At 40.6% G+C, this 25,608-nt stretch overlaps 1 protein-coding gene across 15 annotated transcripts in view; it reads right to left on the bottom strand.

Annotated features, from left to right (window-relative positions):
* kmt2cb (lysine (K)-specific methyltransferase 2Cb) overlaps positions 1 to 25,608 on the bottom strand; it is an 84,728-nt gene that overhangs the window by 49,387 nt on the left and 9,733 nt on the right. For all 15 annotated transcript variants that reach the window (XM_033637634.2, XM_033637636.2, XM_033637640.2 and 12 more), the window contains exons 3-11: positions 15,577 to 15,665; positions 12,437 to 12,584; positions 10,561 to 10,767; positions 8,476 to 8,585; positions 8,188 to 8,297; positions 7,454 to 7,616; positions 6,146 to 6,317; positions 4,472 to 4,586; positions 108 to 283 (exon numbers count right to left, since the gene is read on the bottom strand). In XM_033637634.2, the coding sequence (XP_033493525.2) occupies positions 108 to 283; positions 4,472 to 4,586; positions 6,146 to 6,317; positions 7,454 to 7,616; positions 8,188 to 8,297; positions 8,476 to 8,585; positions 10,561 to 10,767; positions 12,437 to 12,584; positions 15,577 to 15,665 (1,290 nt within the window). The remainder of the gene's footprint in view (positions 1 to 107; positions 284 to 4,471; positions 4,587 to 6,145; positions 6,318 to 7,453; positions 7,617 to 8,187; positions 8,298 to 8,475; positions 8,586 to 10,560; positions 10,768 to 12,436; positions 12,585 to 15,576; positions 15,666 to 25,608) is intronic.

Raw genomic sequence — 25,608 nt, 5'->3', positions numbered from 1 at the left:
TTACCAGGGAATATGCAGTTGCCACAGGGATACAACAAAGACCGAAAAAAACACAAGTGTACTGCATTTGAAGTGTTTACAGTCAGTTATAAATAAATGTGCCGTACCTCTTACAAGTCTGGCAGAAGAGTAAGTCTTTGTGATGCTCAGGGTCCAGGATGCAGGCACACATAGAACAGCACAGAGCAGGGTCCTGGTTTTGGATGCAGTTCTCACACAGCAGGCTGGTGTGGTGCCATTGCCCGCTGGTTCGTGTTCCACATTGGATGCATACTCTGCAGTTCTGAGGAGCAAAGCCATTGAAAGCCAGTCAGACCCAATACAGTGTTTCTGCTATATAAATTTGGCTCTTCATGGGAAACAAGCCATGAACAAGTCATGGGATGGGAAACAAGCATGGAACCTGTCCAGGCCCACAGTGAATATGAGTATATTTAACCACGATTCTTTTCCAACAAAATTTGAGGTAGAGCCGGGGAATCTGACTAAAAAAATAACATCAATATTTTTAGGCCCTAATGAAATGGGTTTTCAAGGCAATTTTCTAATCAGCCGGATCATTTACACTAAACAGTTTTTAATAACTGCCAAAAAGAATAAAACTTTTAAAACACTGGCATCAAATAAGGTAGGTTCTTGCTGCAAAGCTGCATGACTGGCTGCAGCATGCTGCCAAGTAGTGCTACAAATGGCTGACACTTAAAATCAGAGCAATTTGCCAATAATCAAAACATGGAGCAAATCTATCAACTTTTTATTTCCTGCTTTGTCTCAAACATTTTGGGATTTTTTAAATATTTTTTTGAATGGATTAGTATCAGCTATATAAAGCCCACTCCATTTTCTATCTTTTATTTTCTGGGTATTGCATGCAGACCAAAGTCCCACTGCTTTTCAAAAATGATTGGAACAGCGAGCACAGTGTTGTGAGCGACAGAACGACAGAGTGGCGCAGGCAAATAAATAGCAGCCAGATTTTTTGATGAAATATCCACACTGACAGCGTGCACCAGCAAGCAGTGCTGCTTTGAGTAAAAAAACAAAAAAAAAAAAAACAAAAAAAAAAAAAAAAAAAAAAAAAGTGGCCATTTGGCTTCTATTTCAGCAGCATGCCTCTGAAGTGCAGCTGTTCATTTAAAACTGCATTCAGACTTCAGTATTTTGCTCATGCTGGGAATGGAAAGAGGCTTCCCAAATTTGACAAAACCTTCCTGCCCACAACTGCACAGAGATTACTGTCACACACAAAAAATCATTAGACAGTATAAAATCCTAAAGAAGAAAATCTTTTGTGTTATCGAGCATATTCAGCTTTAAAACTATTAAATTAGTATATACATTTTAAAGAAGGGCTACTTTAGGCTTAATACTCTAAGCAGGCCTGTTGTGAATGCATAAATATTAGGACGGTACCGAACAGTTTGAATCTTCAAAGCTTCATTCATATTGTTGGCATTCAAAATCTGAATCAACATTTAAATGCTGCGCTGCTTTTTTGGCATGGCTATTGATTCAGTTCAAACCGGGTATTTCTGCACAGTTGCAGATAAATATTAGGCTACACTAACATTATTAGTATTATACTAGTTGTAGACTAGTGGTGGCTGGGTAGGAATGTTTCTGATATGTGTGATCCAAACATGTCTAGTAACTCCAGAGCAAGCAAAATGTATTGAGAAAGATAGATGTAATCATTTACAAAATTCACAACATGTTTTTATCTAATGAAATATTCTCCTTCGACCCATATTTGTTGACATATAGCCTTTAAAAAATAATGTTTCTGTGGTCGAAAAACAGTTCTTGGCTTCTTGGCTTTGGAGCCTATCCCAGCCCTGGACAGGTCACCAGACTATCACAGGGCTGACACATAGAGACAGACAACCATTCACACTCACATTCACACCAACAACCAATTTAGAGTCACCATTTAACCTTATCTGTAGGTCTTTGGACTGTGGGAGAAAGCCGGAGTATCCAGTGAAAACCTATACATAAACCTATACAAACTCGGCAATCCCTCACCTCTCAAACCCCCCACCCCAGGTTTGAACCAGCAACCCTCTTGCCGTGATGCGACAATGCTAACCACTGCACCACAGTGCTGTGTTGCTGCAAAGAAACTATAAATTCTAGAACAATGATCCTCCATCAACACGGCAGCCAAGAAAATCTAAACAGTCACCACAGTTTCATGATGGGCACCCAATATGAGGAACATTAAAATGTCACAATCGGGGCGTCGGTGGCTTAGTGGATAGAGCAGGCGCCCCATGTACAAGGCTGTTGCCGCAGCCGCCCGGGTTCGACTCCAGCCTGTGGCCCTTTGCTGCATGTCATTCGTGCTCTCTCTCTCCCCTTCACGCTTGACTTTCCTATCAATTAAAAGGCAAAACTGCTCAAAAAATTATCTTTCAATCAAGTTGACCTTTTGGATATAAAATGTCATCACTTCATTATTTCATTCTATTGAACATTTGTGTGACTTTTGTCACAATTAGCATATGAATTCTTAAATTATAGCCAAAAACATGTTGTGTGAGGTCACAGTGACCTTTGACCACCAAACTAACCAGTTCGTCCAAGTGGAAGTTTGTGCCAAATTTTAAGAAATTCCCTGAATGCGATTCCACAGAGCGATCGTTGTCTCCATTTGTTCTTATTTTCAACAAGACATGACCACAAAGCTTCTTCATGAAGCACTTATTTTTTTTCCAATACAGTGACTTTGCAGCATAGTCGATTAGCTAGCCACTCAGCTTGAGAAAGCTTTTGTCTCAAGCGCGGCCTGCCATTCTGGTGCTCGTACATGATAGAGGAACATGACGGAGCACTGAAACTGAAACAATGGACTAATTCTTCATTGATCTCTACTTCAGTCAGACGACTGCACTCAGAACAAAACTACCATGTGAGAGGGGACGGGTTGGAGGCGGGCGCCCAAGAGAAGCGAGTGCCAAGGATGTGTGTGGGTTGTGTTCCTCCTGTGCTGAGTCAGACAGAGAAGCCAAGTGTAAAGACCTTCCATCACCTGCTGGCTCTATTACTGCAGCCTCCTCCAGCCGCTGCAGAGAACTGGTTGGTGTGTTAACCCGCCATATGAGTGACAAGCACAACATTTATGCCGCTGGAGGATGGCAGGTGGGGCTGCACTGAGGGATGCGTGTGATTAACACGCACATGCATGTACACACACATACACACCATGTTATCTTAACCGCAAAGAGACTGAACTGAAACCTTTCAAAGATCAGCTGGTGTGAGTCATTTCTTAACCACAGGAAGTGCAAATACAAACCACCAAAAAGTCATATTTTTATATGTGGTAGACAGCAATGATTTATATCTTGAATATTAATGTCCACAGTGGGAACTTTGTGTTGCAGTTTGCTGTAAATGTATACCTAGGTTGGCGCTTCAATAGTGGAATATCTTGAAATAATTTCACATAAGGGGGCGATGTTTGTGCATTTCCTTAAAATCTGTGGTTCAACCTTCCATCGGGGAAACTAGATTATGTATGTTACTAATACAAAACCCAACTGCTGTCTAATACGGCAAACATATCAATGGGGGACAGAACTTTAAATATGCCTGACATCTCCACCGCAGGGCAGCAAATACGACAGAGGAAGGAAGCTCAAGGTTCAGGTTCACGTCCAAAAGCTACACACTAAAAATCCAAATGCAGCAGATATACTGAATGATTCACAAACACTAACGCTGTGTCAGCCACTGCCAGTTAGTCTACCAGCTAACAAGCTAACAAACAGCATAAACAAATAAAAGATGCTAACTATTCTTTCCATTCTGATTCATCTGCTATCTGCGATTTTGGTGCACAACAGACTCCTTATATGAGTGTGAGCGCCAGCCAGCTTGAAGGCCAAGACCCACCAAACTGACATCAAAGGACTAGTGACGATGAAGGCTGCCACCTCACATCATCTGTGTTTTGATCAAAAAGTTGCACTTGAACACACAACAAAGACCACAGCTGACAACCAACTAGTGTGAATGTTCTGGACCTGCATGAGAGGAAGTAACTCTAAATACCACAGCTCATTCAAAATGCTGAATCAGCTGGAAAAAAAAGCCTAAAAGGGCCGACTAGTGCCAACTTGTGCTAACGGTGACAGACACATTGCAAAAACTAACGCGACAAATGCTCACCAGCAGCCCAATATTGACCAATACCTGACCGTCAGGTATGTATGTAATAGCCCTGATGTGCAGTGGTCTTACACCGCTCAGCCTAGTGCAAGCGTGGCTGGAGAAAGCAACAGCGAAACCTTCCAGAAGCAGCAGTGGCGACTGGGGCAGAAACCAGATCCAAAATCAGAGGCTTTTTTTTACTACTATTATGTTGGAAAACCATATTAAACAAAATATTATCATAAATATCATACTTTAAATAATGTCTGGAGGGGGACTTTAAATAAGCCATCCAACCACAAGAGGTCTTTCCTACCTTACATCTCCATCCATTGGTTGGAAGAGTGTCTATAGCAGGTTGCAGACAAAAGGTATGGTATCCTTTGTCACACATGTCACACACCAGCATTTTAGTGTCCTCTCCTGGATTCCTACAAAGACAGAGAGAAGGTTGAATGAAAAGGGACAGCATAGGACTTTGATGTGCAACATAAACTGCAAAAGGTTTGGCAGGATTTTATGTACAGTGGTCACATGGATTATCATAGCTGCCTTGTTTCTCTTTTTGGAACAACCATCTTTAAAAGATGAATTATTTTTTTGCTTTAGTTCTCTACTGAGAACTTCGATTATTTGATTCCATTTATTCTCCAGGCCAGGTTAAAGCACAAGTGTATTTTTTTAAAATTTTTTTTAGACTATTTCATCCCTTGTTTGAACTAATGTGTTATTCCTTTTCATACTGGATCTCAGTTTTATGGCAAATATCAATTCCATTTGTTGTCGTGTTAATAAATGAATGCATGCAAGAATCAGAAGAGAGAACCAGCCTCCTGCTGCCAACATTATTAGGAGCTCTCTGTTCTTATTTTTATTTATTTATTTATTTATTTATTCCAAAAAAAGGGAGGAAGAACTATGTGTTTTAATTTTAGTGCACGTTTTTGGTCAACTCTTAATAATTTAATTTATTTTATTAAAATACACTTCCAAAAATACAACAGTCGTTCACAATAAAAATAATATTTTTTTTCCAGACCAGCTAGAAGACTGGCTGAGCACACTGACTATCCCTTGTAGGCGAGGACATGCAACAAGTTATTTTGAATATGCTTCATCCAGTGCTAAAACATTTAACCTGTGAGGAACATTAAGTGACCTTATACATTGAGGTAGTAAGGTTTTGTTTAAATATATTATACACATATATGCTTGTGTGTGTTTACACTTACTAAAGGTGGTGAATGTAGCTTGTTTACAGAATTAATAAAGGGACTATTGATTGCTGTGCATCAGAATGGTAAATGCAACACTAATGCCTGCTCCTGCACAAATTATAGTATGCAAAAACATTAGCCCAGTTGATACACAGTAGCTCTGGGCGTATAGCTGTGCGTCACAGTGTGTGTGGGTGCTACATCTCTAATTGTAGGGTTGGCAATGAGTAAGGCAAAAAACAAAAAAAAAAAAAAAAAAAAGGTTAATAAAAAATTAGAGAGACTCATAAATGGCCTTTTGCTGTTGCTCACACTGGCTGAATTTCAATTATTTTTTACTTCTATAAATCTGTGTTGTCAAAATTAAACAATTCGAAGGAATCAGAAAATCTGAAACCATCCCGTCCATTACAGTTTGTGATGATAAACTCATCTTGAAAACACCATGCAGTGCAGTAATAACATGGTACTAGGGTTTCTATGTAAATACGGCGCACAAAGCTCAATGGACAGTGTTCACCTAAGGCAAACAGTCCTGGTTGCTAGCAGAGCTCCTGTGCTGTTTAAATAAGGTCAGAAGTTACAAGACTGAGCTTCAGGGTACAACATCCAGTTAGCTCCTCACAAACCACAGAGGTAAACAAACCAGCAGTAAGCACCATGCCTGGTAGCTACGCAGAGAATTAGTAAACGGAAAAGAGAAAGAAAAGATAGACAGAACAAAAACATTCAGTGTGAGATGTGTTATTTAGACGGATAGGAAGGTGACTTACTTGCATGTCTGGCAGATTTTGCACTCAGGGCACTGCCAACCTGCCCTCCTCAGAGGGGTCACGGCCATGTCCAGGCACATCCCATGGTAATGCTGACCACAACTGGTGCAGAACAGCTGGTCCAGTAGGTCCCCTGGACTATCACATAGTGCGCAATTTACATCATCTACAACTATGGGCAGAAAAAATAAAGAATTCCAGTCAGGAAAACAGCAGTTTATTCAATTCCGATTGAATCGATACAGCATAGTATCGCAGTACTTTTGTGTGGCAATATCGGCAATATCGTATCGTCACTAGGGGTGTAAATCACCAGCTTCATCACGATACAATATTATATCGATTTGTTTGGATGACGATACGATGTTTGCCGATATCACAAAGTCTGTCACGATACGATTTTGATTCGATTTGATTCAGGAGCCTGTGATCGATATGACGTGATATCATATGCCCATCTAACACAATCATTTACATCAACTCACAAAAACAACTAGAATATGATTTGACCATTTTATTTTGAGCGGAGGCACGCTTGCCCAGAAATGGTGACACAGACGTGCTATGTGAATTTCAGAATAAATGCGTATCTTTAAGATGATGATATGGATCGATGTTTTCATTTTGCATCGATATAATCGGATCGTTAATCAATGAATCGATGTATCGATGTGGATTGATGTATCGTTACACCCCTAATCGTCACACAGCGCTAAGTATTCATTTTTTATTATATGAATTATCAATATGACAAACATGAATTAAACTTTAGGTAACCTACTTAAATAATATAAAATCCATTGCTTTTTTTAGTCCACTGGACACATTTTTCTGCCACAAAAAAATGTCTGAAATGAGATGAACAGACTGAGAACTTTGTCTTCTTAGATAAAACAGATGTTGACAAAGTTTTCCTTTGGGGACATAATTTACATTTGAAAAAGGGAAATAAGCCGCAATATATTTTATCGCAATACTCAGCATATCATATCGTATCGATAATATCATATCATGGATCCTCTGGTGATTCCTACCCCAGTACATAATGTAAAAACTTGCAGTAAGGTGCCTGAAGCAGATGACCATACAAAGAATTCCACCACGAGCTTAAAAGTAGAAAAGAAAAAGGTTTTTGCTCACGGGAATTACTTTCACATTCGTTCACCTCATTATCTAAAACTAGTTAACATGAACATCTGACACTGTAACATTACACACATGACAGAAAATAAGGCAAAGCATAATAGGTCCCCTTTAAGTAAACCATTTTACTGTAGATGTCTGTATTTAATACTACTCAACACTTGCATTTGTGAATGGCCAGTTCAATGTGTTCTGGGCAGAGGAGCGAGAGACTCCTGATATCCTGAAAGGTCCCAGCTGCCCCCGCACAGGGGAAATGGTAGAGTTGAGCACATCCTTCAGCACAGCACTTAACGGATGCTCCAAGGCGCTTACAGTATGCACAGTGCTGCAGAGAAAGAGAAAAATATGTCTGAAAAGTCTTTATCTGCAACTAAAATTAATTCATTTCATCAACAAGTCCTTGACATTTTTTATGACTGACGTAGCTTATGTAAGGACTTCATCTTTTCATGTCTCTTTGGGAAAAATAGTTATGTGGTTTCTCAGCTTGAAGACGACCCCTGTTTTAGCCCCCTGATGGTCACATTCATGACAGAACCTCATCCATTCCCAATTCCTCTCAGTCCCATGAGTGTGCACTAATAGCCACTCTGGAGATCAAGTGCAGGTCTTTCTGATGGGCTATGCGACCAATGGGCTGCAAATGCAATCGGAGAGCTGTGAGCTGTGCCACTGCTAACACTAGGAGCTAAGCTGCCATGAGAGCTCAGCCCCGTTGAGTGGCGTGACCTTTTCCATTTCACAGCTGAGAGATCCACGCTGCCGGGCCGACCTTTACCAGCCAGTCTGATCCATCAGCTTTGCTGTGCCTCACTGAAGCAGTCCCTCCCTGCTGCCCCAACACATTAAGATGGTGTTAACACCTATTAGTCCATGGATGTTCTCCCTTGACTCACCTTTGTGCTCCCTGAGTCAATGGCTCTGTCCACATTAAGCAGAGATTGTCCCTCGCCCTCACAAACACCTTCGGACCACAAGGCACAACTCTGATGTGCCCAGCATTGCCCTGAAATTTCGAGACATAAAGGATGTGATGAGAACATAGGTAAAGGTCACAATCTAATCATTGTCTGGTGCAGATTCTGCTTCATACTGAGCATTCATGAATAAATGGTAACTCTCCATTAGAAGTGCCAACAATGCTTTGTAAAAAGGAGTAAAAATGTTCAGTCTACTTGTCTTACCTGACTCGAAGAGAGACTGGACGTTAAGATCTTGTGGAAGGCCGACATGAGAAAGTTCATCCCAAAATCGACTGGCTGGGTCTGGTTCTTCCTCGCAGCTTTCAGACCCACTGGAACAAAGGAAGAGGTTTGCAAAAAAGCGGGTCAGCACAAGTTTTTTTTTAAAAGAGGACAGCTAAAAGATATGCTACACAGGAAGAGGACAGCCTGAGTGAATTTAGGAATGAATCGAGAGCAGAGACATTAGGGTAGAGGACGATGTGCAGTTTTTACAAAAGCAGAGAGATGAAGACAAGAGAGAATGAGCTGGGGGAAAAATGCTAGAGAGCAAATAAAAAGCTGTGGGGGAGGAGGGAGAGTAGGAGGAGGAAGAGGGCCATCTTGTTTGGCGTGTGCACAAGAGGCTGGCTGTTCTGTCTCATAAAATCTGTTGAAAAGGATGCGTTTCCCCGAGTCCCTGGCTTGAACTAGTGAGCTGCATAGCATGCAGAAAATGTTGAGAGGGAGCATTAGCATTTAAAAAGGACCTTAGTTCCAGTAAACAAACCAACGGCCAAAATCTAGACTGGTTTCTGGAAGCATGATGGCACACTGATGACAGCTTATTGTTTACAACCAAAGTTTCATCACCAATTACCACATTATCCCCAACCTCCTCACATTTCCAGTTTTGCCCTTTGTCCACCATCTCTGCCTCTCTGACAAATCAATGTGTAATTTCTCCTCCTGCGCCTCAGTGTGGCACAACCAAGGACTGGTCCCAGTGGCCAATCACACAGCAGCAACACAACAGCTACTGGTTGGCTTGGCATGCAGCCAGACCCATACTGCTCCCACTGCCCATTACGTCACTGGGAACCCGGAGAGACGCACAACTGGTTCCAAAAGGACCAAAACAAATTAGGCAGTTGTCCAAAAGAGTCCGAGGAGGGCCTTTTGTTGCAGCGGTGCACAAATATGTAGCGCTCATAAACACAGGAAAGGTTCATGTGAACCCTTCACCTGATGTGATGTTCTTGGGCCTGAGGCCACGTCTGATAATTTAGTCTTTAAATGTGGAGTGACAACACAACCTGCTATCTGAGAGAAGCCCTTCAGCTTGTGAGGTCTGTGGTTTTGTTTTGTGTGCATGCTACTTTGTGTAAATGAGTTAGTGCATAGGTAAATATATATGAAGAGGTGTGACCATTATTGACCATTACCATTGCTCTCCTTCACCACCATAATCCACTGAGTGTCAATACTGCTTTCTAAGGAAAGGGTAAAGGGTAATTTCACCTAAAACTAAAGAATTAACTTTCACAAAGATTTCCAAAAGAACAAAGTAAAAATTTTAGCCATATCAAGACATCAACATTGGTTATTTCCCTATCATTGCCCAGTTTGAACAGGTCCGACGCTTCCAGCGAGAGGAGAGGGAGAAATAAAACAAAATAAGATAAAATAGGAAAAACCTGTCTCCCTCTTTTATTTTATTTTCAACGTTTAATCAAGGCAGAGGCGGGTGGCTGGAGGTCCGAGACTTCCAGCGAGGAGAGAGGTAGAAACAAACAGCCAATGTGTGTCTGTGTGTGTTATGTTCAGGTGTTGTCACGTAAATAACAGTCCCCAAGCAATAAACAGGACAGACAATAGGATTTTAGTTATTTTCACATTACATTTTCACTGAAAGCTGACCGAATCCAACCCGAGCCCGAATACAATTTATAGCTACATTTTTGACCAAACCCGGCCCGACCCGTCGGGTACCATCGGGCTCAGATCGCCACACTCTAGTGTGTGTATGTGTCCCTGTTGGGGCCTATCTGAATTTCTGTCTTTGAGAGATATTATTTTGTAATATAACTGAATTTTCTATCCATACATATGAATTTTAAATATATTAAAATGATAAGGCATCTTTGAGTAAACTGCGAGTATCATTTAAGTAGGCTATGTCGTGGCTGGCCAAATGTCCTCTTTTTTGGAAATCAAAATATGGTCACCCTACATTAACGTACAAAAGGGGCTCTTTACTTTACAATCCTGGCAAACACTGACAGCCAAGCCGTTTGTGACAACAGTTTTTCAGCCAGGCCTACTTACTTCGTCTTTTCCCTCTGTCCTGAGGTGGTCTCTCCGGCCATTTTTGGCTGAGTGGTTTTATCACCATCACTGCTTTCGCTCGGCAAGCCTCCTCCACCCATGCGGCTGAAGAGTGCTTCGAGCAGAGGCGTGGTGCTGAATGCTTGCAGTTCCCCCTGACCCAGCAGGCTACGGCCACCGCAGTAACAGAAGGCACAGAGACGCTCGCTGAAACAAAGAAAATGGGTGGTAGGGGGCTGTTTAATTATATATACCTACTGTGACTTAATACAGTGCCACACATGTCACCATGAATTAAGGCCTCCCTCTTCTGGCAGTGGGAGTGTCTGGGCAGCAACATACTTACCAGTATGAACATATAATGCATACATTTGGGAGGCGGGCGCACACACCGTCTCTACACACACATTCACTTAGATAATTAACCACTTAGGAAATCCACAATGCTTTGCAAGCAGCAGGCCAGACCCTTTCTCACACACACACCTTAACCTGTAACCTTCAGTGTGATAGTTGGCAGAAATTTTCACTTTTTATAAATACTGCTAGGGCTGCACAGTTAATGAAATTTTATTTTCAGTTGTGATTTTGGCTTCCAACGACGATGAAAATAAGATGCCGCATTCCATTTCATAACTAAGCTCTCGTTTTGTCTTTATAAATCCAGTGCATCCACTTCCTTTACAGCAGTGCACTCAATGTTGCCAACTTGGCGACTTTCTTCATAGATTTAGCGAGGACGGCTGCTAGCATTTCATTTACGACAGCATCACCCGAGCGTATCGACTGGCGGAATGAGACAAAACCCGACTGGAAGGCAAGTCCTTCTCCATGCAGCATTTAGGCAGCATTCCACTGCAGATTTGGACCGTGCCAAGGTAATAACTAATGCTATGGAGTGTTACTCACTACGGAAATAGGATCACAATTCCATAGACTGTATGTCTTAGAGAATACCAAATTAAAGCATATGGTTAAAGTGCTTGAGCTTCTCTACAATGGGCCTTCACACATGCATTTAGTCAGTCAGTTGTGCCTGCTCTGTATAAACCAGCGCAAGCTACAGTCCAGGAGATATCAACAGGTCTGAGTCTTGATGATGGAGAATTACATCACTGACATTTGTATTATTCATTCTTCCAACTGACAATATGCCAGCATTTTAGTACCATCACTGTTACAGTAAGAATTATGACCAATGAGCCGCCTACACTTGAAATATATTTAAACTTCAAGATCCAATGGTAAAAAGGCGAGTTTTTTAAAGTTCAATGAATGCATGGTGTTCACAAAGTCAGTGAGTAATCATGTTAAATAATCGTGATCTTAATATTGACCAAAATAATCGTGATTATGATTTTTGCCACAATCGATAATACTACACAGCTTTGAAGAATAACTGGACATGCAAGTGTTGCGGACTGAATGTGAGAAAGGTGTTTTAGAGACAGAGTGGTAAAGAGACAAAAGAGAGAACAGCAGCCAAGAGCTGAAAAGTTAAGAACTAAAATGGGCGGTAAATATTTATCACATTTTTAGGGGATGAGAGGGCCTTGTTAATAAGATCCCAGGAGATGCTGCTGCTCTGCCCTCCATCACTAACATCGATAGCAGAGACAGGCCAGGAGATTGATTACAACCTTTAACACAGTGACACCTGGGAAGAGAGCGCTGCCTCTAACAGTTGATGACTCCATTTCAATTCATCTACGCATGTGTACACAGCAAGGCAAACAGCATGTCACATTGCGACACACATATGCACCATTGCATACTAATGCCGGTGCATGTATACATTCATATAAACATTTACAAAAGCACAAGGGTCTTCATTTCTCTAAAAGTTGTGGTTCGGGGGAAGTTTAGTGTTTCTAACCTGCTTTTGACTTCTCTACTTGCTGGGACAGATGGTCCTGCTGGATTCTCGGCTGGAGGGCTCTGGGCCAGAGGGGAAGAGGGCTTGTCCTCCTCTGGCACCTCAGTGGCCACCACTTCCACAGTTTCCACTGGCTGGATTGGTGTTTCTGATGGTAACAAAAACATTAAATGATCAGTCAGTTAGTAAGAAACGACTAAGCATTTCAGGTACATTAAGCAACATTTAACCATTAAAATGTCTACAAGTGACCAGACTATTGTATTCCCAAATGTTTCCTATAATGTTCAAATCAAGAGAAATCTGTAATTTCATTCAAGAAAGCGAGCATTTCATTTGGTCGCCTGTCAATGGCGTCATATCCCCTTTACCCCCGTAGCTGCTCTAACTTCGGGAGAAACATCGGTAACACCAGATGATGCGTTATTGTCAGTCATATAGTGTCACAGAATTTTTTTCTGCCACACAGCATTGTTGTCATTAACTGTATGCCATTTTGCAACACAATATTCCAGCAGAGACATAATTTATGGATATAATATTCCAATATCTGTCCAGCTTACTATCGTGTGCTACTATGTCAAGTGTCTCATGCCAGCCACTGAGCTGATGTATAATGTAATAACAACAATGTTATGGCGTTATTACATGACTTCGGTCTTTTAAAGTGTTAGTTCAGATTTACCAAAGTCACACAATAGCACAAACTAACAGAGTGATGCAGATGTAGACCAGACACTCCTTGTGATGGAAGGTAAAATTACTGTTTTTGTCAATGGAGTCTGGTGGCTTTGAAGAGAGCCTGGATAACGGTTTCAGTTCCCTGAATAAAAGGGCCATCTAAGAGCAAGGAACAGCAGTGAAAATATTCTAAATATAACATACAATTAAACTGAAACTGAAACAATCAGATTCTTTGTATTGATTTTCTGGAATCATTTCAAAGTCATAGTAGGACCAGTGTGAAACTGTGGTGAGCTTTTTTTTAGGTTGCTGCTGCCCTGCTGAAGCCACACTAATGCTCTTCTCAAAGCCACCAGACTCCTTTGACAGAAACTAATTTTACCTCACAGGACACGGGAGGTACTGGTGTGCCGCTGCCTCGCTCGGTTAGTTAGTCTGTGCTATTGTGTGCCTTTTTTTGACCACGTATATAGCGAAAGGATACTCCACGTCCACGATGACGTTAGCTACAGTGGTTGTGCAGAGTATGGGTAGTTGACATATCCAATGTTTATGGCAAGTTAGCACGTTTGCAGCCATTTCACTAGAATGAAATGACATAAACACAGTGACTTAACACTTGAATCCATGAACATAATTTCTGCCTGAGTCACGTCAAATAGAAATGTTTCTATATGGTTGTTTAAGACTAAGACAACTTCCATGATCCCACGGCACTACTTCACAACGTCATCAATGTCCCTTTTTTGTTGTTATTTTGATAGAGAGAGCCCTAGTAGTAGAAACTACATACTGTGCGCTTAAATCCCTCCAGAGCATTTATGAGCACTGCAGCCCTATTAACACTGGCCTCTTTGCTTTTCGCTGCTCCTCAATTCATTGCCAATTATGACTGTAAAATCAGCATGCAGCTTCTGACAGGTACAAGCTGTCATAGGGCAGGCCGACTGCATTCTAGTCAGCTTCCTCCAGGTCAAAAACACAGCCTTTATTAGTGAGATGGATGGTAAAATATGGGCACCATATGTTCAAGCACTGATTACTGTAAACCCTCTGGGAGCATCAAGCTCTTGTACAGAATAGCAATAACAATGGAGGCAGGGAAAATAACAAGAATCACGGATGCCAAAATGTCTCAAGAAGTGGGGTTTAATATTAATGGGGAGAATTTTGCCTGTAACACAACTTAACTCAATAGTGTTGCTATCATGAGTGCTTTTGATCTAAATTACAAAAAAAGGGCTCAATTCACTGTGCTAATCATACATAACAACTCCCAAAAGTACCTCTCACTGAGACTGTGGGCCATGCAGAATTTTTATTAACATTTCATTGAGATGTAATTAGGCTAATACCGCAATGATTCGGTGTCATCCAATGGAATTACATAAGGACAAAAATCGAACTCATTCCCTCCTCAAAACTGAATGCACCTGTGGAAGACATCTTACAGTCTTCACCTTTGTTTCTGTAACATTCAACTATAACCTCTCGCTGTTATGATTAGCATTTAATGTGTCACTTTGAGACAATTTTCTAAGTAAACCTGTGTTTAACTATGTGATTTATGATAGCTTCAATTATATTTGAAATGTTTTTAAAAGGTGTTTGCATTAAGTATTTACGTTACATTGTGCAAGTGACGCAAAACAAGCTTACGCAGGGGGTTTTAAGCCCATATCTTGACTTTTTCAAAGCACAGATATACAATGCTGCACACAAATCCCTTTAGGGACAAGACTGTAAAGAAACTGTACATTGAGGGAACCACTAGTGGACATGGAAGTAGACTGAAAAGCGCATGCTCTGTTTTTTTTTTCCATAACACAAATAAGAGCAACAACCAAGCCAAAAAAGAAAATGACACTGTTGGAATGTTTTAAAATTCCTAATAATTGCCTAATGCATCTGTAACGTAAAACCATGGCTAATAAAAGAAAAGCTAGCTACTGGCAGAATTTCATTCCCCGATATCTCCAACACAGCAACAGGGCAGCGCTGAGATGTATGAGAATGGGAGGCTTGGTCACATGATGTGATGTACACACATAAAAAAGCACATAAATGGGTCTGGAGAGACTGATGGGATTTTAAAAAGCTTTTAGAGGGCATTAGCCTAGGGCTCTTTCCCACTGCACCTCAATGCCAATCTCGAAGCAGGAGGAGAGATGGAAGCAGTAAGGGGAAGAAAAAAAAATACACACCCACTGCAGCTTCACAGCTCAAGCTAAACCCTTTCAATTATAGCCCTGAAGTAGAAGCATGGGGTGCCAAGGAAATGCTCTCATCCATCCTTCTCCAGGAGAGGGAGACTTCTCTTCTACCTTGAGTGAAATACCCTTTTGAAGCACTCTCTGCATGAGGCTGACTGGATGTGCAAGTTCAAGTCTTATATCACTCCCGGACGTAACCGGCGTGTACATAATGGATCAAAAAAGGGGATTGCAACGTCTCACCTGTGTCCTGAGGGCCAATGGACTCTGTTATCTCAGTCCCATCCATGCTGTCCTCCTCATCCACAACAACCCTCCCTCTGGTGCGACCCCTAGGGTGAGGAAGAGACACAAACAAATAAACAGAGGCAGTGAAAAAGAACAAGACAAGAAAAAGTGCCTGGGTTTGCCTCAGGAGGGGGGGTCGGCAGTGCGGTCATGAATTAGTTAAATATAGTCACAGCTGTCACTGATTTTTAATGGAGGCACTCAAGGCACTGGGCAAAGCAGAAGGGTGGTAGTGGGGGGTGTACAATACTGGTAGCATGTGGAGTTTAAAAATGGAGGCAGTCCAATCTGAATAACTCAGGTAAAGAGACTGGGTATTAAAATGAAAAGAGGCAATGTGAAATTAATCATCCATAAATAAATGACTACGTCCATGTATGGTGCGACAGGGTTACAGTGATTCAAAATTTACTGTCGCACATTCACTAAAACTGAGATGTGTGTGTTCATCTTCAGAACGCAGAACAAATACCTTTATCATTTACAGTCCCCAGAGGGATGACGACTCATTAGTGTCTAACTGAACAAGCTTGCGTTGAAATTCAAATCAGAGAGCAGACATTACTTATTATATGATAATGGCTCTGTAATTTAAGACAGCACAAACAAATATCTAATCATGAATGTGCATTAGTCATGTTTGGTATCCTGAGCAGACATAGCCTGAGGGTTGTTTGCGTAATCATTAGGGGCCGTGATGTATATCACATCCCGGTAAAATCCAAATACAATTGGCGTTGTTTACTGAAGCTTTGGACAAAACCAATGATGTAGAGAATATGCAACACATTAAATACGCTTTTTATGCTATTACTCCAAAATTACAGTAAGGGAAACAACTATTTAAGTAGGATCTACTTCCATTCTACGTCTGGCACATTTAATTTTCATGGTGCTTTAATGGACATCCTACATAGGGTACAATAATAGCCCTACTGTATTAATGATTACTCCCAAGGGACTAGAATTACCATGCATTCTACATACTAAGATAAATTGCTGAATGCACGGACATGCCAGCCAATTAAAAAAAACAGCTACAACCTCTCATTATTATATGTAATCAACAGCTACTCTATCTGTAAGCGGCAGGCTACTGGAGCCAATTTGAGTGCACAACGAGACACTTTGAACCTCTGAAAATAAGGCTTGTTTTGTCTCAGTTTGAGGTATAAGTCACAAGCGTCACAGCTGGGTATGTACGCATATTAGTAATAATGTGATGGTTATGTTATCAGAACTGCGGGTTTGTGAAAAGGTCAATGCTCTATTTAATTCCCCCCAATGACTAGTGCAAAATAATTTGTCGTTAGCAACATTCAAGATCGTCACATTCAACACATTTCTAAAAGGCTTGTTTGAGATTACAAATTGGTTTAATTTATCTCTAAAGACTAACAATTTATTGCAATAACAGAAATATATTTTAAAAAACGGCAACATCAGGCATTAAGAACATTAAATTTGTCCTATTTTTAAGGTCAAACCGATTGGAGATCCTGCTCTCTGCATCACAACCACATAATGGTTCTGCTCTATACAAATAACACTGTTTTTAAGCGAATAACTGCAATAAACAAAATGAAGGCTGCCAGGAAAAGAGTGTTCCAATTCATAAGTCGTGATGTCCTAATCTGCCCCATGTAATCAGTACTGGGCTTGATTACTGCTCTTGTTTTTTATTATTCCATTAAAGTACGAAGCAGGATACAATTTTCATCACTTTAGGGGTGTACGTGTTGTTCAAACTGGTGCATCACTCTGAGTGAAACATTTTATATCTGTATAAATTTATAAACAGGAAGAGTTATTTTCAAACCTTATCAGTACTGACCAAAATGTGTAGCACAGAGAATCTTGCCAATTCAGCCTATTATATTGAGTCAAAAGTCTTGGTACAGCTGCGTGTGTTTAGGCTACATTTTACTTTTGTTTGCAAACTTTGGCGTCTGAGTTCATTTGCAAAGGCAGATATCTGTGGTTTTGCTTTGCACAATCCGGAAACAGAAGATCGGCCGAACTGGTGTTGGTTTATTCATTTCAAGTTTAGTCAAATTTATTTATATGCCACATTTAAAAACTAACCACATTGACCAAGGTGTTGTACAGACTAGATCAGGTAGCCAAAATTACAAATAAAAGACAAAAAAATTAAATGAAAAATAAAATACAATTAACATCAATGGACATAGCTCATACGCACAAATAAATATTCAAAATGGCTTTCATCCATTTTATCAAACAAACTCTTCTTATGTTAAATGACAAAAAGGGTTTTATATTAGGGAAGAAACGGTTAACAGTTTCACGATAAACCTTAATAAAATTCCAGCCATTTAGTATTACCATTTTATGTTTTAAGTATTATTAAAACCGTTAACCGTGCTGTAAAAAACTCACGGTAAGTTACAAACAGTCTCCCAAGTGCGGCATGCAACATAGGTTTGTTCTGCATCAATGAAAACATAGCGGAAGGTAGTGACAGCGCTCCAGATTTTTGAGCCTTACTGTTTGAAGAGTAAGCAAACCCTGTGATGCTACTGTTCCCTGGTCCTCATCTCCAGTGACACAGACACTCGAGCAACCATTTCAAACACAGGCTGCTTATCCACCGATATAAAATAACACTCAGTGAAGTGATTTCAGTGTGTGTTACAGTGTTTTTAAAAACATTTTCTGCACATTTTAACAATACCGTGCTAACACCGAGAACTGCGATAATTTTCCTCACAATAATCATAACAAAGGCAAACATAGCCTATCTGTTTCCAAACAGGCATAGGAGAGGGACGAGGAGAACACAACTTGAAGAAAAAACTCCCGCACACTGCTGTTTGCCTGATGAAGGTCTAGCCACCGAAATGTTGCGGCATTAAAATCATTATTTTACATTTTTAGACTTTAGTTTGACAGTGTGCAGGAGATTTTTCTACAAGTTGTGTTCCGCTCACTATAATCATGAAATTAAATTTTTGTATCTGCATCGTTTCATCTCTATTTTGTACAAAAAAAGTTCACATACTTCTCAAAAGGTGTCTCAAACAATTGTCAAAATCCAGGTATTGTGTTAACACAAGTATCTGAAAATTGATGATACAGAGTCCTACTTGTATATGAACGCATTGCTCTGAATAACACTACAACACATCCCTCACAAACGGTGTGGCTAACATGTGGACCACAGCGCAGTACGAGGAAATAAACTGCTGTGGGTAGTTAACACCTGCATTCAAATTTAAGCATTTGTTTATGCAGGGGACCAACAGAGACTGCCCAAATTCTGTCCAATACTACCTACCACAACAGCTACTCACTGACACTCGTCTCTACAGGACACAATGTAAAATATTATATAAAACTATCGAGAGAAGCCTTAACCTAATCACATCTTTGAATTCAGTTGTCAAACTTACTGTGCTATAGTGAATTGGACTGCGCCATGCAGCTACAGCTTGCAGGTAGAAAAAGAAAATTATTGGTTCAGAATTATGTTTTGGCAAATACTCATTATTAAAAGAATTGGACTGAGATCCAAGGCAAAAAATTTGATCAGGATATCCCTTCCCGTGTGTCTACCTCCTGTTGAGTGACCCAAAAATATCTCATTACTGCTCATGCTCATGATTTTCTCTCTGGAGTGCCTTGTTAAATGGAAGTTTAGCCTTTTCCCCACTTCCTTCTCTCATCTCTTAAAAGACGTCATCACAATTTTAAAAGAATTTTTAAAAAAAGCTATTATAAAGAAAGTGCAACCCTTGTCATATCTTACCGAATGTGCCATGTCAGCAAATCAGACAACCATGTGTACGTTTTCCAACCACATGCCTGTGTGCCAGCTCATGCAGATGCGCGCACACACACACACCAGAACATACCCCCCTTCTACATACAGTATAGAAAGATCTGTCAGTGTCAGCATCCTCCAATGGGAGCTCTGTTAAACTAATCTTGGAAGCGTCGTGTGGAGGGAGTAATCGTCATGGATACAAATTAAATAGCAACATCAATTGTTAGCATGCTAAGTGGGGAGAGAGAGAACGCAGGGCCAAATGAGAGCAGCGTGTCTCATGGGTACTCAGGGGGATACAGGGGGTTGGAAGTGAGGGAGGAGATGGAGGGACGGGGGGTGGGGGGGGTTAGGGTAATTTTCGGTGCCACTGGAGAGAAAAATCACAAATGGCTGGATGCCAAATCAACCCCTCCCTTCAAATGACTTCCATGTCAAGATAAGGAACAACCCTAAAATCCTAGAATGACAGTAGAGGCCTCCAGCAAACCTTGGCTAAAAACATAATTACCTGTATGCTTCAGTCAAACATAAATATCTTAATAAGGTGCAGACTATTTCTAACAAGGAGCTCTCTCATGTTATTGTTAAGAGGCACACAGTAATTACTGAGCCAAAGATGGACTGTCTTCTTGTAGTTTTGGATCACACCGAGTCTTGTGCATGACATAATCTTAACTTACAACTCTTATGAAGAACAATATTTTATCAAAAATAATAATACTAATAAAAATGATAAAAAAAATTATATTATTATCATAATTTAAAGTAAACTTGGCATCAACAGCTTAGTTATGTGTAATATGCAGTTACATTATAATAAATCTTTGATGCAGTTTATCGATATTCTAAACATGGGTCTAGACCTTAAATTAAAGAAGTCCGGTTATTAAAATCTTCTCCCAACAAAATGTCTGAACCTCAAAGTGTCTAAATGCGTCCTACAGCCAACCCTTACATTCATCAAATATAGTCAGCTACATGCATTTCCCTATCATTTCAACAATACTGACAATTTTCAATACTTACTTTATACATACACACATGCAACTGTACCTCACGTGTACGGAAAAACCAACAATTATCTTTACCAAAAATAAAATTGGTGCTAGCACAATGAACTTAAGACCTAAATTTCAAGTGAAAGAAAACAATACAGAATCTTCTGAATTAAATAAATAAAAAGCATTTCTTTATGAGAGACATGGGCCTGCGACTGCCCTGCCAGTAGCTTGAATGTTTGCTTGAATGGAGTCAGTGCCATTTTTACGCACATGTGTAAGTGCCATGCCCTATTCGGACAGGATTAGTTTAATGTGGACACGTGGGGTAAAGTAATTATTACCAGGGATTTTAGTCCCGTCCAAACGCGCCATGTCTGTAATCATTACGGATAATGTCAGTAAAAATTACGGCGACGACCTTCTGTAAAAGGGTCTGGAGAAAATACCTCGGGTAATATTAATCCTGTGCTAACGCGATCTTCTGTAAAATGTATGTAAATATTTCATCACGTCCTGTTTACAACCATTTTTCCGAGTTTTTCCGATGATGGAGGCACTTGAAGAAGCACTTGGTGTTGTCGGCAGTTGCAATAGTGGACATTCTTCTAAAGATCGCATAGCCCTACACAGGAGACCAATCAAAAAGTTTGAGAAAAAAAGCACTTTTCAGAGCTATGAGACTTGTGGTTGTGTTAGGTAGGCCTGATATAAATCCATATTGCTAATCGTGAGCACACAATCCTGTTCATGGGCAATATTTCATATCAGGCTAATCATTAATTGTTATTATCCTTCAGCTGATGCTTACAGGAAGCAACGTAGCACGCACATGCCAACAGGGAGGTGATGCCAGGGCGCAAACTGAGTTACCACTCCTATCTCTGGTAGAATTACGGAGATTTCTTGTCCTGTGTGAATCGGACATTTATATTGCAGACATCCTGTGGTAAACTGACATTAGTCCACATCCCTATGTAAAACTAATCCCGTCCGAATAGTACTATAGACTGTATAAAACAATAGGTGTAGCTCCTGTGATGTCATCACTGGTTTGTGGACTCCCCTCCTTGAGTTAGGCATTTCCAACTGTTGCCATCTTGGTTTGTTAGAGCCAGAATTGATCATATTTGGACGAGAGAGTAGTGCTCTGGAGAAGCGAGGGGTGGATCTCACAGCCCATCACTGAAGCGGCCCTGCCCTTAAACGTGCGTAACTTTAAGCCTTAATAAAATGGAAACAGGTGAGTTGTATAAAACTTCATCCCCCATACAGTCGTCGTAAACATTAAAATTAGCTATAGAGATCAAAACTGTTTTTGTACCAGGCTGTTAACATTTTTATTTCTGCTGTAAAGTCAGGCATTCTAGCATGGGGGTCTATTGTGATTGAACTGCTTCTAGAGCCAGCCTCTAGTGGCCATTCAAGGTATTGCAGTTTTTGGCACTTCTGCCTTTGCTTCCTTTTTCGTCCCCAGAGGTTGCTGCTTAGTAAGTGCTCACAGGTGAGCCTGGAACAGTATTTGGCTTTAATAAGGTTGATAGTTCATAGTGGAGAGAGACTCCAAACTGTAAATTAATCCAAACATGATCAAGGAGTGTCGTGCGACTTTAAATTCGACCACGGAAAACAGTCTAAGAAACCGCTTGTAGCCAGAAAATAGCAGGGTCACTCACATCATGCTAAACCAGCAAAAAGCATGCACATCCACGAACAAATTTGTGCAGGTGCTGAGCTCAAAAATGTGGAAAGCTGAGCAGGTAAAGAAAGGCTTGCACACTGCAGGGCTCCTCTTCAGTGCAATTTATTCACTGAGTGAAATCCCCAGAGGTTGCCGCTTAGCTCGACGTTTCGAGCTACCGCTCTTCATCAGGTCCAGGTTGACCTAATGAAGAGCGGTAGCTCGAAACGTCGTCATTTCACTCAGTGAATAAATTGCACTAAAGAGGAGCCCTGCAGTGTGCAAGCCTTTCTCTACCTGCTCACTCACATCATGCTGTCATCGCACACTATCTTACGCAGTTGTTCTCTCAAGCAAACTGTCTATTGATAGTAGATATCAATTTAATTGGCTTGATTGAGTGAAACTATTACCATATTAACTGGAATAGCTGCACCTACGGTCTATAGACTTTTATAGACTAGATTATGATTTATTCTCATTAACATATCAGATATTGGACACAGGACCAGGTAGTCTCTCAGTGGTGCCCAGTCTGAACAGACAAGACTGTAATTATATACATTTTCGAAACTACTCTTCACCTGATCAGTATGACACAAGAGGTCAGAGGTATGTAAAGCTACAGACAGCTATGCACCAGGACCAAGCTCACCGTGTTTAAAATAGCAGCAGAGCACAAAACCATTTACATCTTTCAGTCATATATCACCTTCATGTTTGAGTACCACACCTTCTGTCTCACAAGCTTTCCTTTACACGTCCACAGCAAACACTTTTACCGTTTATAGCCAATGACATTTAAGTGGGTTTTGATTCCAGAAGGCAAATCCAAATGAAGAAGCTGTGTGTGGTATTTTCACCTATGAGCACAATCTAGTGTATTGCACACAAAGTAGTCGGTGGTGGTGACGTCTTTACATCCACTGCTACACAACATTCATGTGTAATTACACGTAACTACACTAAAGGCATCAAATTTCAGCACTGAGACGGCCAGCTATTTCACTGACAAACACTCAAGACTAACATTCAACCCCATACCCTGCACAACTTATCCCCCCCACAGTCCCACCACAGGGAGAAAGGGAGAGAAAAAAAAGAAAAGGTGAAAATAATGCTGTGGTAAGTAGTCCCAGCTCGCAGCCAGCTGCCTGGAAAACCTGAAAAGGATCACGCTGCTCTGAAACGGACTGACTAGCAGATGGAGCGTGGGCAAATCTAGTAAATTCCAACAACCAGGTCTACAAGAGCGATTTCTGACACATCCTCCTTTGTCACAAGCAAACTGGCTTTTAACACTTAACATTGGTAATTTTAATATTTATACACACACTGCTTATATCCATTAGAGGAGGAAGCCAGTTGGTCTGAACACAAGATTGTGCTTTGAGGAAAATTCACAGCTCTGTGAAGTTGTTTTCCTCTAAAGTGTTTGTGATTGAGTGTAGTGTGTCACTTACGATCCTTTTACAGTTAGTACAGGTTTAAACCAGGAGGACGCCTATTGTTTTTATGACCAATAGTGACATTAGAAATCGGGGGTGTTTTGAAATGGCTGAAAAGCAGTACAACCTGAGCTCCATCCACAAAGCTCTGATCATTAAGAGGTGGTGGAGGGGGACAGCATATCAGCTCAATGTTGAGCTTTCTAGGGGTGTAGTGAACCTAATTAATGAAATCTTAGATGGGATTATGGTATAAATATTGAGCTAAATAACTCTCTGCAGCCTTAAATAAAAATCTATATTTATTCAAGCAATTAATGTCTTAAAGGGAAACTTCGGTATTTTTCAAACTGGATTCTATTTTCCCACGTTGTCTACGTGGCAAATGGAGACAACAATTTTTGAAATTGGTCCAGAAGTGAGAGAGACTGCTGCAGTCACGACGGCAAAACAGGCTGCAATGCTGGGCTCCAAACTATTTTTTCCAATGGTAGCACTGATGCTACTTTCTTTCATTGTTGCACCAACACATGATTTGGTTGGACCTCTTTTTTTTAAAAAAAAAAAATCATTAAAATTCTTTTTAAAATCAAATAAACTTATTGAAAAATGTGCTTCTCTCTGTCTGCAGTGAATCTGTAGCTTTGCTCAATGTCCCGCCCACAGCTCTATCTGACTGGTTACACGTCACGACTAATAGCCTATCAACAGTGAAGGCTGCCGTGCCACTGACAGCGAAGATGAATGCAAACTGAAGCTGCTCCAGTGAGGGAGGGGTGCTACGTATCAAATGCAAGACAGCAGATATTACTACAACTGTAATAAATATCTCAATCTCTTTCACTGAAGTTACTATAACACCCAGTGTTTCCGCTGGTAGCATTCTGCTCATAGTAATAGTAGTTACTGGATGTAACTTCAGTTGCATGAGTATGAAAACTGCAAGTGGAGGAAGAGGGAATGAGATGATGCCTGGATAAAGCGAGGGATGTGACTGGATGATTGTAATTTTTAAAAACTGCTGGATTGCAGCGAATGATGATAAAGACATCACGTAGGAAGGGATGTGTCTGACAATTTTACAAAAAAGGACCGTACAGAGAAACGAAAATTTTTTCCTTACTGTACGCTGGTCTGTTTATTATTGTGATCAACTCTTGCTCAAGGAGAAGTCTTGTAAAATCTCACGACTGATTGACTTATTGCACGAAAACCAACAAAACCAACAATGGAAGCGATAGTGAGAGTTGGAGAGAGGAGTGCCAAGAAGCGTTCGTGGTGTTGGAGTACAGACAGTGTGTTTGCGTTATCTTAAAGATCTTTAATGTCATAGCTAAATACAACTACTTTCGATAATGTAGGAAAGTCTGTGAGATTTTAGATCGAGATTTTTCCATGAGTAAGACTTGGTTACACACACATACAAACAGATCTGCGAAAAGTAAAGGAAAGAGCCTTTTACATTACACTATCAGACACTTATAATAACAACCTGAGCGTGTCAGTGGCAAAAACAAGCACCTTTAACGTAAACTGACGGTGCACAATTGCCTGTAGAGATTACAGTGCGGCCTATTTCACTGCTGTGACTGCAGCGGTCTGTCTCAATACAGGACCCATCTTAAAAAAAAATCTCCATCGGTCACTTACGCAAGATAGGCTCCAGGCTGAAAAATAAAAAACTGATGCTTTGTTCTTCACTGGTTCATCAACATGATGCAATTCAAGTGTGTACCAGGTCATCCTTCCACTGTGGCATTAACACATCGTCTGGATGCTTGCAGATTAAACAATCCATTGGGAGCAGGGTATTAAGATTGATTGAGAGGACAGACTAAGGAGTTAAGAACCTTGCGGGCATTATATTACAGAACAGCTCTAAGCTGCATTATATGTTGCTATGGAAGTCACAAAGAAGCCAGGCATCTTGTACAATGCCTCATAAGACATTGCTGTGCTGCCCTTACCTGAAATCAAGCAGCTGTGAAACTGTCACAACACCCCTATATGATAACAACTCCTCATCGTAGTTCCATTGGGACATTTTAACATAAATCTGATACCAACTAA

Source organism: Epinephelus lanceolatus, chromosome 12 (assembly GCF_041903045.1).
Source record: "Epinephelus lanceolatus isolate andai-2023 chromosome 12, ASM4190304v1, whole genome shotgun sequence".
NCBI lineage: Eukaryota > Metazoa > Chordata > Actinopteri > Perciformes > Serranidae > Epinephelus > Epinephelus lanceolatus.
This window is presented reverse-complemented; position numbering and strand designations above follow the sequence as displayed.